This window comes from Gavia stellata, chromosome 4, assembly GCF_030936135.1.
Source record: "Gavia stellata isolate bGavSte3 chromosome 4, bGavSte3.hap2, whole genome shotgun sequence".
Classification (NCBI taxonomy): Eukaryota; Metazoa; Chordata; class Aves; order Gaviiformes; family Gaviidae; genus Gavia; species Gavia stellata.
This window is the reverse complement of record NC_082597.1, coordinates 74291460-74304898: the sequence shown is the minus strand read 5'-3', so window position 1 is coordinate 74304898 and position 13439 is coordinate 74291460. Positions and strand designations below refer to the sequence as shown.

Sequence of the window (13439 nt, the reverse complement as noted above, 5' to 3'; positions counted from 1 at the left end):
GGAGAAGTATAACTGAGTAATTTTCTCTGCACATGCTAGAGACTGATACTGTTGTATTCTTTTGATCATTTCAGCCATCTAGAATGTTTCGAATCAGGTAGGAACCCAAGCAGAGAAACCTCTCTGTTTTCAGTAACAGACAGAATAGCTCTCACACACTGATGCCACCACTGGGTTAGAAGGTCCCTGAGTCCCCAACGACTGGAACCTGGCAAAGTATAAGGAGATAAAGTATTGGTATACTCTTGCCCAATTCTCCTACTCTTCTCTAGGTATCTGCCATGAGAGGAATCTAAATGGACCCCCACTACGAACTTTTATGACTGTTTTTGTGTTATCTTCAGTCAAATCCTCAGAAAAGGAAGTATGTGTAGAGAAAACAGTACTCTTCCTTTCCATAGTCTCTCCCTGGATAAGTCATTAGTCCATTGGGAAGCACTGGCTGAGGAACCCTACCATACCTACTCTCTGAAACCACTGGGAGACATACATTTGACCCTCTGTTACTCTAACATGGACAGGTGAATCAGAAAGCATTGAATAAGTTTGTTTGGATTCATTATCTAAGCTGAATGAAAGAAAAATAGCAGTATGACTACGTATTCATTATTTTTTTGCTTTCACTGACCTCGAGGCTTGATCACACATTCTCTTCCAGCTGCAGCTGTGCTGGCTGAAGAGACCACCATCTCCAATCACAGCCCCCTGCCAAAGGTTACTACTGTGACCAAGCTGCTTGTTTAATCACTTCCCAACATGTTTCCATTAAAATGAGCCAGCTCAGTTTAAGCAATTTTAACAGAAAGTCCTTGCTGTCCCAGCCTGGACAGAAGCAAGGTAGGGAGTGCTTAACCAAGAAGCTTGGCCAGTATGTCAGAAGTTAAGAGCCACAGCGATGAGCAACTCGCGAGAGTTCTCTCTTTAGCTACTTGGCCTGCAGACAGAGGCGGCAAGTAACCCCGTCATCAGGTGTGACCAACAGCACAACTGACTAGAGATCTGCAGTGCCTTAGATGACATGCTGCTGATTTTGAGATAGTCTTTTGGAGATCTGACTTTTCAAAGGGGCAGGGCACATAACAGTATAAATGTGCCTTTAAAGGTGTGCCCAACCAGATATCCATAATCAAGGTGCTCAGCATCATTAGTTAGTTATGAAAATATTGGTTGTCACAACAATTCCCTCTTCCTTCTCCCCCCAAATTTCAAATCTCCATTTTACTGAGAAACATTGTATGAAAATTTTCATAGTTCTTTGTTATTTGTGACTGGAACTGAATTGTCCCATGGAGATTTTTAATGTTCCTATGTGCAGGTTGTTAATGCTAGTAAGGTTTTCCAAAAGGACCAGGAAGATGTTGAAGTGAGCTTCCATTTTCATAAGGTACATAAGCCAAATTTAAAACATACAGTGGCAGTCAGGTAAAAATGCTGGCAGTGGGGTCTTCAGAAGTTCATAGGAAGGCCTTGCATCCAAAAGCAAACTCAGTGAAAGTTAGGCATTTAATGTGCTGAGAAGCTGAGCAAATGAATCTGCTGTACGTTCTCGGTTGCAGTGCTATACGGGTATCCACTTTAGCTCAGTTCGAGCTAGCATAGGTCTTTGTACTAAAGCTTACAGTATAAACATTTGCTAAATATCCCTGAGACTTAGATCCTAGTGCCTTTGTCACTCTTCAAATGAAGATGCGGTCTCCTAAGGTGCTTTACAAAATTTTATCCAAAGCTCTTTGGTTTACAGTCTACCACATCTTTGCCAAGAGGACTCACACAGAAGGGCAAGCAGCAAAGTGGGAGAAATATGTTTTAATGGCCTGTCAAAAACATTACTTGATGTGAACGTGTTATAGTTTTAAGGCAGCTATGTTTTATATTGCCACAAGCTTTCTAGGTGTAGCTAAATCCGTATATGCTTTTTTGTTTACACTAAACTGTGAGTGAAAAGAAAAAATCCTTTGGACTACTTATCACTTTTCCTCAGCTTCTCAGTCAAATTCAGTCAAACATGCCAGGGAATCACCAAACACAGAGCTGTCTTTTTCCACTGGCTTCTGCTCAGTCCTAGACCTTGGCATGCTGTTAATTCCAAGCCTTACTGCCAGGAGCAGCAGCAACTTTGCTCTTTTTTCATTTTCAAGGTTACACAAACATGCAATGTCATATGTACTTCATGGATGTGAGGAACTATAGGACTGTCTTACAGTTAATGTACATGCAGTAAAAAGAAGGGAAAAAACCAACCTCAACTCTTTCTATCCAAACCAGACTTCATTAACATGGAACTAATTTAATCTGCCAGATATATCTAATGGGGTGCTTTCCTGACCTTTTCCAGGCCTACAGTTATGGTAGCATTCATATTCAGTGTGGCTTTCAGCTAAACATTCTGTAACGTGAATCACTACTTCTCCCATTTGAGAGAGACTGAGTGTGAAATCACTGGAAGAACTGAATGAGCCTATGCTTGGCACTGCAGCTGCTGAGGGACGTGAAGTGTTTTGAACAGTAATTTTCAGTAGTGGTCCCAGTCTGTAAAATATTAGGAAAAGGGATTAGAGGCCAAAGAAACTCAAGTTCACATTCAAGTACTGTATCTACAATGTTACAGAAACTGAAAGAAATCTGAAACTGTGGGCTAAGCCAGTTTAACTAAAGGAATCTTTTTATGTTCTAATTTTATGAAACTGCTGCACTGGCAAGTGCTGAGTAACTCAAAACAACTGATGAATTCATGAGTTAGTCAATGGTACAGATGGATACACTGACATGGACATAATAAAGCTAAACACCCATGCTAGAGACAGAGAACGGTAGAACAAGCAAGACCTAGATAACTCAGTAGGAAACTGATGTCAGAAGAATTATACAAGCACAAATGCATGAAAACAAGTCTATGAAATTCATGCTGTAGCTAAGTCTATTCATGGAAATGAAGTTCCTCGATTATTCCTTAACTTGTATTTATTATCATCCTGTTGACAGGAACATGAAATCCTATAGAAGACTTAAATAAAATTTCCAAAAAAATCTGGGGAGTGAAGAGAACAATACAAATCTTTCAAAGATTAAAAAAGCAGATGCTGTATTTTTCAGTGATAGGCTCTCATAAATATACTCATAGTTTGTGTTAGTCCATCAAACTGAAAGGCATATGCTATCTTTGATCTTTGTGCAGAATCCCCATTGAGATTAATGTGAGTTCTGTGTGAAGAAAGACTAGAATAGGCCCTCAGTTCACAAATAGTAAGCAGGCTGCTTCAGGAAAAAAACATGTTTTCTTACAACAGTGCTGAAATTTATTGGGTATTTTCAAATAGCTTCTCTTCAGATGTATGTATGCATGTGTGGTCATGAGCATGTTCACTTGTCAAAAAGATCTGTCAGAAAGAAGGTGCACAAATCTACTTGTGTGAAATGTTTTGCTGTTATGTTGAAACACATACTTCATCTCTGACAATCTCTTCTCATACAGTAACAACTAATCCTCTATTTTACACTCATCTGTGCGAGTTAACGGCTTTGTCCATTAGACTAGAGAGGTGATACTTTTATACAGATTGGCATGAAATTGTGCCCTATAGCCACTTCCAGCTAAAAAAATCTACAGGACTTACTGCATCCCGCTTTGTAGCTGAAACCAGGAGGAAGAAGGAATCCTTGCTGTGCGGCTGCTGCTAGGGTTCGTTGGTCTGGAGGGAATACAGGAATCATTAATGGAGGCAGCTGACCCTGGACCTGCTGAACAGGAGAGGGAAAATCAAACGTGGAATTTTTTCTGGGGAAAAAGTCTGCTTACATGCTTTTTCTTACTTCTGATCTGAGAGGTCAGGTTTGAACATGCTCCTCCGCAATGGGGTGTTCGAGTAGCATCAACTATTCAGCTTCATCTTAATTACCAAAACACTTAGTATGGATTTCATTAATCCAAAATAAATAAAAAGAATTCCACTAATGCATACCTATATCCCAATTAATTATTCCCCCCACAGTCCATAATGCCTCACTTTGACTGCAGGATGGGTTTTTCTTCTCTTTTATTGCATTGTGTAACAATATCTCTGTCTCAGGCAGTAGCTTTCACCCTGACTGAGCCCAAACACAAAGATACACACACACAAAGTACAAATATGTGCATACGTAGTGTACAGCACAGTCAGTACTATTTTTCTGACCATATACATGCACTTATTTGTACATGTGAAAAGATAAAGACTCTGAGATGGTAAGAAAAAAGCTCTGAGACACTTTATTCACAAATAAAACACAGCTATGTCTGAAGCGTTAGCTGTTCAACTTCTCACAGCAACTGTACACAACCATGCAAGTCAGGAAATGGAAAATATTATATTGTAAGTGGATACTGCAGGGGACTTAAGACATGCAGAAATTAGTCATCAAAACTGGAAGTTGGCCACGGCAAAACGTCTCATACTATTGCTTTTACCCAGTTCTGTCAGAGTTTTTAATTGCTAGAAATGGACATCATCTTTGTATTTCACACAGATGAGGAACAAAAAGTTTGCTAGATTAAAATGTTAAATGGCTATTTTTAATTAAAAAACCCCACTGTACTGAACAGATCAGTCAGTAAAGGGAGACTTGACTCATTTTTTACAAGAGGTCACCTAGATTTTTAATGGCACTGTAAAGCTGAGGCATCAGAGATAAATATGTTATCGAAGACTAAAATTTAGTTTGTGCTCTGTAGCCTTAAGAAACAAGGAGAATTAGGGTGTTGATAGACAATCCTTTTTGGCCAGAGGCATGAGAAGGTGTTACTCCCTTCATTATTGCCTGCACAGCAGAACTGGCAAAAGAGAACCTGTGCCAGCTCCTTGGTTGCCACAGTTCAGACTACAGCATCTTGACTTCATTTTATTTTAATTTAATCTCCTGAAGATCCAGGAGATGTCTTGGTTCACCCAACACTGTTAGAAGGCAGAAGAGTGATATGAAATTTGGGAAGGTAACCTCTTCATTTATGCCAGGACCTGTCAACACCTGTGCGCACGCTGACGGCATCTTTATAGTCTGAAACAATTTGCAAGGATGGAGTTCAGGAGCGCTGTTGATGGAAATCGTTGCAGTGGGAGATTAAGGTTGGGACTGAAGCTAGAGCAGATGTAGCTCCACTCACTGAACTAACTTGATCCATTTTTTGTTACTTCAGTGTTCTCCTTTCCATTCTGATCCTGTTAACTAGAAGACATATGTACTTTTAACTGGATTGCTGGAGGAAAAAAACGTATCAAATGTGATTTCTTCTCTATCCCCACTCAGTTGCCCTACAACTGCCCAATGCCTGCCTTTTCTTCATGTGTTTATTTTTCGACTGTTTTATTTGGGTTTGTGGTTTTTTTTGTTTTTTTGGGTTTTTTTTAAGACAAAGACAAAGTAACGGTATTCTTTTAGAACAAAAATGAACAGCCGTGTGGAATTTTTGCATAGTACTCTTCTTCGGCAAAAAGCCACAGAACTTTTTTTTAAATGGTTTCCAAGGATGAAAGTGACTTTGCCAAGCAAAGAAGCTTCAAAACAGGACTCAAAAACACTAATAGAAAGACAGATGGTTCTACTAAGAGCTTTGCTGCCAAAAAAAATGTTAAAAAAAAGTGAAAAAAATGGAGTGATGTTATTGAAGCTGACTGCAAAGTTCTCTGATGACTGCAAATACTCTTGTCCCACTGCAAGTGTTAACTCTGCCTCCAGGGCTAATATAACTAAAGCACCACACACACACAAATTGTCATTGCCAAGCCCACAATGTAGCACAAGTCTGCACTTGATTCCAAGTGACTGCCAAACACACGAGCAAAACACCACACTGAAAAATTCCCATTTAGGAAAACATTTACCAGGAAAATGCCCTTTCTTTTTAACTCTGACTGCTGCATTTCATTTTTTCAAATCACTGCTGCTCTTTATCTCTCCAAGGGGCTTTCTACCCACTAATTTCAAATGACACAACCCTGGGTGCGTTAAGGAGGTAAGAACTATAGAGTGATGAGGATGGTTTGCATGGATACAGAAATAACGCAGTCAAAACAATGTGATTTTCATTCCAGGATGGAATGTATGTAGCACCACTCAAACAGCTACACTTCATTTTCTCCCAAATACACGTAAGTGCAAACATTAGTTTATTTTAATCCGATTACCTGACACAATACAACATAAATTACGGACTCTTCATTTTTATGGCTCATTTAACTACTACATCTTAACTTTTGTTATGTTTATTACTATTACCTAGAATTGCTAGGATACAACTGTTTCAAGTGGCACAGAACACAGGCCCTCCTTCTGAGTTATACATGAAGGGTATTTTCCTCTTTCCTTTTTTTTTTTTTAAAGCTATTACTACGTCAGTTACATCTCTCACAAATGTTTTTTGTTATAAAGTTTATATACTTCCCAGTGTTTTCTCGATGGTAACTTCTTGATACCACATTTCTAATTTGAATGTAACGGACTGCAAATCAGAGCTATTTTTCAGGCCTTTCAATTTGTTCTGCTAATGGACATACGTATGTCCATAAAAAGAAATACATCTTTAACAATCTAAAAACGCATACAGCTGTCAAGATTCTCCACTTGCCAATCTCTCTCTTCTTAGTTGTTCCTACAACTTCTTCCTAGTTGTAATTACCTAAAGATAAAGATTGTAGTTTAAATTGTCACAAAATTCCCAATGGATTTAACAGGCTACCATTTCACCTTGTAACTTCTTATCTAATTTAGGGTATTAGTCTGGATGATACCGATAGAATCTTCTAAGGGCCTGTTTTTTCACTACACATACTATTACCACGATGTCAACTGATCACACAGTTCCCTGATCTTTCTTTTAATTCAAATGCCGTCACCACATACCAGATTAACCAGAAGTACTCCTGTACTACATGACAAACTGTAGAGGCATGGTATGCACAGAAAAGGCATATGACATATACAAAATAACAAAGAAATTAATCAAATGTCATGAGAGCCATAATATTCTATACAATCAATTCACTAGTTAAGGAATTCATACTTTCACATATCTCTGACAAATAATTTGGGGCAAGAGGGAAGCCCGTGATGCAATGAAGGAAGTAAAACCACACCACTTGACATTCACTTTATGAGAAATGCTCCCCTTAAGGAAGCAGATACACAAGTTCACACAGGCCAAGAAAGTAAAGGTTCTCTAATTCATAATGAGGACAGCAAGTCATCTTCTGTGACGGCAAAGTATTTTAGGAGCGGAAGAAATTGCAACCAAATTTCACCTAGAGCCCAAACCAAAATCAGGGACCCTTCATACACTGAAAATCCAAAAAAGAGACTAGCCCTAAAGAACTCATCAATGAAAAAAACAGTATTAGCACATGACAAGCAACTAATTGTATATCTACTGTCCAAGTGGGAAACTGAGTTGCCGATAGAGATTTTCAATTTTGGGAAGCGCCTCTCTGTATCTTTATTTATTTCAGTGCCTTTGAAAAATCTGCCCTTAAACGACTTATCAAAAGAAATTTGTTAGTAAACTTGGAACTGATTCAAGTTGTTGAAGCCTGGGCCAGCATCTTCACAAATCTGTGCATGTCCTTTTATGACTTCACCATAACAAATCCAACCGTACAAAGACGTGCATTCAGCGTAGCCACAGCTAGATTCCCAGCATTCCCAGCTTCATTATAATTGTAGTATTTCCGCCTAAATTTTGGTCTCCTACCTACATTTAGGAACATACTATGGTTACCACAGCTACCTAAGCACTAAGGAGTATGCTTTTAACAGTTACCCCTACTGTTTGTTACTAGCTCCTGCTGTGACTTACATAAATTTAGATTGCAAACACCTGACAACTACAGCTCTACTCTGTTTTCTGTAAAATGTCACGTGCTCTTTGGGTCACAATATAAATAGCTACAAAGACAAAATAGTTTAAGGAAACATTAAGGTTGCAAAGTTAGGCATTCAAGGCTTAGGAAATGCCAGAATCAGGACAGCATGCCTGACCTTATTTTGGTCCTTTATGCTCCTGCATCCTGACACAGTCTTTAATTAAAAAGTTCACAGTTTTCCCCCTCACATGACTCTTGTTTAATCTAGCAGGCTTATAATATTTCTCAAGTAACGTAAACCCATACTTTCAACAAATCTAAGCCCCTAACATAGCAGCTGCTATTAATTTTATTTATTTTATCTTTATACACTTCCACCAATTTCATTTCCGCAGTTGCTCATTACATGTTTATTAGTATAAACTTTTATATAAGTTTTCCTCTCTCCAAGGTAAATATTTCAATACCTTTCCCGACACCCATATATAATACTTCCCACTGAGGGGGGAATACTGATCTTCTACCCACCTCCTGTTCTTCAGGAGCAATTCTATTCATTTCAGTGAGACTGGTGACGGAGTAACGAATTACTTAGTGTGAATAAAAATGGCTGCTAAAAGCAACACTCCTTTGTCTACAAACTGACAAAACTCTGAGCAGTATTTTACTCTTGAGCTGTTTAGAAGATGCCCTTCAAGAGCTGTATGAGCATCTGCTGAAATGATCTCTTACATGGCTTTTTCATGTAGAAGTGTGGCTAATTTTTTATTTTCATTTGAGTTATTCTCAGCCACTTCAAAGTTGTTCAGATTTTACATTCCTAGAACTGTGGATGTGCATCAATGATTCTTTTAACTTCAAACTGTTGTATGAATATCTTCTTGCCTGCGACTTGTTTATAAGTTAAGCATCTCTTCTACTGTATATGAAAGAATGTAATGTACATTTAACATGCAATAACATAAATCTGTCCTTCAAAAATGACATGTTTAATTGCATCTGTACCTCTTCCTCCAAAAACACTTGGCTCATGGTGGTGCACACTATGCTGAAGGACCGGATTCTTTAATTAGCATATGTGTTGGCCATCTCTTTCTCTCTCCCTCACACCCCCCCACGTCTATCTTAAAGGAAATAAAAATATATGTCCTCATATAACTACAATCTGCTATTTCCCCTTACAGTGACGTTTAAAATAAGAAAAGAAAATGTTGTTCTCCCCATTCTCTTCCCTACATCAGTTCCCTAAATTGACATAAGTGTGTCCTAAATCTATACGGCAGGGAACCTTGCCTATCCGGGTAATGCAATGATCACTCCTACTGAGTTTGAGGTGGCTTTTTATGGGGTGCTTAGTGAGCGCTTAAGACGCAAAACAGAAGGTGGATGCCAAGAAGCAGAGACGCAGAGAGGAAGACACTGACGAGACAGAAAGCATACCCATTCTGCCCCATGCTCTGACCTAACGCTTTGCTTTTATTACTGAGGAGCAGCTGACTCCTCTGCCAGACACACTGGTATAGGGGATCCCGACAAAGGATTTTGTGAAGGTTTTTTCTTCCTAATCTCTACCTGAAAATTTTTCTGCAGTGGCTGATTGAGGCCCTATATTCTTCCCTTTGCTGCATAAGAGGCTTACACAATTCATACCAGTACTTACCAAAATTCATCCTGTCTGAACACCTCAGTTCACTCCATAGTAGCACCTCACTGTTCACAATTGTTTGCAAACAGTGATACTGACTGTAGAAAAGAATCCGCTCATAGTGGCAATCTTTTAAGAAGAATAAAAAAGTCTATTTAGGGAGACACCCCCACCCCCCATTACAACTCCACTAGCATAGGAGAACTCTATTTGGAGTGACAGTGTGGGAAAAACTATTAGTTTGATGGAATATGGAGACAATCCTTAACAGGTAATAGCTGGTATGTATGCAACTTGGCTCACAGAAAACACAAGGAACAAACTTTCAAGAAAACTGAAACACATCTCAGAGAATTACACAAACATATTTAATTTTAAAAAAGCAAGGCTTTTCAGGCTTGAAACATTCTGTCTTTGCTCAGTCCTGCAAGAGAATCCAGGTGTCACTACCAGCATCCGTCTCAAATTCATCTCATCATAAAGTCTGTAAAAACTACTAAATGAACACATGCTTAGCCTTTTTAACTGAAGTGTAGTGAAGTGCCTTAAACTGCCAAATAATACAGACAGTAGCTGTTTCCATGTTGATAACTTGCTTCCAAAGGCTTCCCTCCTCCACTTCATACTACAGAACAAAATGCGCTGGTGAGAGGCAAACACCTCCAGCAGCACTTTGAAGGGCATAAGCCAAAAGGACCTTTTGCATTAAGGAACATCTCTTGGATACTTCCAAAGGAAAAAGCAGTATTACTTATTCATTTATGTCACTAAAATAAAGAACTTTAGAACACTTCTTTTACATTTGATTTGGTATAGAAAAAACATACAGAGGAGGGAAAAGCAGTAAGATGACTTTTTCCTATTTGGGATGATGTGTAACAAGAAGTATTCATGCTTGTGCCACTTAGCATGTAAGTTATATACTTACATGGCAATTCTACCACAAAGGCCTTTGAAAAAATAGCCTAGCTGAAAAGGAAGAGGCTACCTGAAATAAAAAGAACATAAACTGGAATTCATTCCAATATGCAGCTGTTTGAAGTAAAAAGCCTAACAGTGCATGCAGGAATGGCTGCTCCAGACTATACAATGCCCCAGTGTGTGGGGTTCTCTGGCAAAACCAGGACTTTCAGAGCAAGCTACTGTAATTCAGGTAACAGCTACACTGGAAGACTGAAGCACACTCTCAAAAGAGCCCTTTCTAATCCAAGCTCAAGAGCAAAACTCAAAATAATTCGCTCTTTCCTTTTTATAGAAGAAAAAGATTGTGTGGGTGATTGAGCCATTTGTTTCATGAAGAGGTTGAAGTCAGCAGAGGACACAAAATTGGCTTTTGAGGTATGATGACCAGTGTTTGGGCCAAACTGACTTATTTCTCCTGACTTAATATTTACACAAATACTATGTTTGTCATGCCATAGCTTCCAAGCACCTAGGCACCTTGTTTAAATGTTAGTACCTTTCCTAGAAGAATAAGCCAGGACTATAATGGAAACCTGCCACAAACCTGAGGCTCTCAAAACTGCTGATTTATATGGTATATAGTCCTCGATTTGCGTTTTTGCTGGCTAGAGGCAACTTGCTCCTAAATATAACTGTCATGTAGCAAGAATTAATCTGCAAAGTCACTCCCTTCAAACTGGAAAATCTATGAACTTACATTAATGACTGATGCTACCTCACAGCGTATGATGGAGTGCACAGTTCCCAGACGCTTGGTTAATGCTTTTCCCAATGAGGTCTGGACCAGTGCTGATCGCTCTAGCAGTAAGCTATTCAGGGAAACGTTTGCCAGTGAAAAGAAAACAGGTGTGAGATTTCCTGATGCGTTTTAAAAGACAGCATGTAGGATAATTCCTTGAGCTGCACATGTGTACTGTTTTCTACAGTTAGCTGATCTGTTATATATTGGTTCCGTTTTTCAAATTGTAAGGAACCGTGGGGGTTTTTTGTACATGCCATAAAGAATCAGAGACAAAAATAAGTATACTTCCCTTGTCATTGTTCGTATCACCCTTCCAGAAGTCACCTGTATACTTTTTCCTTCTGGTTTTCCACGTCCTGTTTAAAGAGACTGAAGTGGCTGGGTTTAGTGTGTGTGCTAACCTAGCTCTCTTTCTTTACAAAGTCACTTCTTTGGTATATCCAATGCTCACATTTCACCAGATCAAAAGTCTTTGTGCAACAGTATCATGGACTGCTGTCAAAAGACCTCTGGAAAGAAGGTCCTGTATTAACTACTGCTGCAGAGAAAGCAGGGAAGAGCAAATAGGACAGTTTGTGTCGGCTCTGTGTTATATGGGGGCTGTTTCTATTTGGGGCTGTTAGAAACAGAGTGACAGGTGTAATAGTCAAAAGAGGTGTGTAGAATCTAGAGCACTTTTCCTGTAAGAGCACAGGTTTTTTTTAAACATATGCACGGTTGACTGTGAAAACCTTAACGTTATTAATGAGTGGGTAGACTATAAGAACAAGTAGGAACGGGAAGCAATGCTCAGCACTAGTGTGGCATATAGAGCGGGGGGGGGGGGGGGGCGGGCAGAGAAGAGAAAGAGGAATCATCCAAAACTGACTTTTCAAGAACTTCTGTGAATGTTGGAAGTCAACAGATTCAGGTATGGAAATAAATTGTAGTATTACACACCATCACAGGCAGCAAGTCTGGCTCCTTTTTGACAGATAAATTCTGTGACCTAGGAGAAATGCCCCACCTTCCCAACTCTTTAGCCCTTTTGAGGTGCCTTTGGTCTCATCCTGACACCAAAGTATCGTTGTGAATGTTTTCTTGCAAAGGATGCAAATAGGACCATAAAACGCTTGGCTATAAGCCTGCCCAAGATGGTTTTCAGGTTGAGAATGCAGCTTAGGTAAAGAAACATATTTATTCGAATTGTGGTTCTTACTCCCAGGTAGACTGAAGCGTGCAGCTTTCGGGGTGTGAACCTACTCAGTGAAGATTTATTTAGTGCATTTTCCCCAAAAGATCAAGAAATGGGTGGCAAGAGCAAGGCTGATGCCACTATACTTAAGCAAGGCTGACTGGTATTTTTTTGTCATATAAAGTTATTCAGAGGCATCTGTGTTAAGGCCAGCTGCTCCAGCTCCCCCTTTACCCATTGTTGATTTTTCCATAACGTATTCAAATAACAGTAACTAATCATTTTCATGTATAAATTGCAGTAATATTTTTCCTGTCCACTGTTCCAAAAAAATAATTTTTTAACCTCTGAAACAGGGAGAACAGTTCCAATATGGAAACCACTGTACCTAAGATGGTGTACAGATGAAGGCAAGTGCCATGACCTCATTTTTGACACAATGGTCAAGTCCAAACTCATGAACAGATCAATATCTAAGGCCTAAACCACTAATAGTGGACTGCCTTCTTTAAGAGACTCGTTATTTTATTAATGACCCTGAGGCACTCCTGGAGAAAAGCTGTGAATCAAGAGTAGTACTCAGTCTGTTGTTCAAACATTGCTTGATGAAATGAGAGACCATAAAGTAAGAGAGGATGAAATATGAAGGAAGTGGGTATGCTGTGGTACTTCAGTGGAAAGTAAAAGGTTTGCAAGGCAAGCCCACCTCTCATCCTGGTCTTCCTTCATCCCCACCATGGTAGGCATGGTAGGTACCAGTAATGGGAAGCGATAGCACCCTAAAGCTTTCATCTGCTCCTGAAGTGATACCTCCCCCTCTAACGCTCTTGCACTGCAGTATTGCTACAATCTGGCCTTCTATTTCAACTCTTCCACTGCCACTCATTATGAGTCACCCATAACATGTTGTTTGTAACAATTCTATACATAATTACAGTAAAATATTTAAGTCTCATCAACCAATATGAAACAACTTTACTTTCATAACCCTTAACACAGAAATCTTGCTTAGTCAAATTAGTTGACACAGAAGACAAGGAGATTCATCAGAATTCTGCCCTATAATAACTATTGCTTGTTTTGGTT

At 39.2% G+C, this 13439-nt stretch overlaps 1 protein-coding gene across 3 annotated transcripts in view; it reads right to left on the bottom strand.

The window, feature by feature from the left end:
• The window catches only part of SOX5 (SRY-box transcription factor 5), a 253266-nt gene that overhangs the window by 93062 nt on the left and 146765 nt on the right, over positions 1 to 13439 (bottom strand). For 2 of the 3 annotated variants that reach the window (XM_059816030.1, XM_059816032.1), the window contains exon 6: positions 3615 to 3735. In XM_059816030.1, the coding sequence (XP_059672013.1) occupies positions 3615 to 3735 (121 nt within the window). Of the gene's footprint in view, positions 1 to 3614; positions 3739 to 13439 lie in introns of all 3 variants that reach the window. The other variant, XM_059816031.1, reaches the window with a different exon arrangement.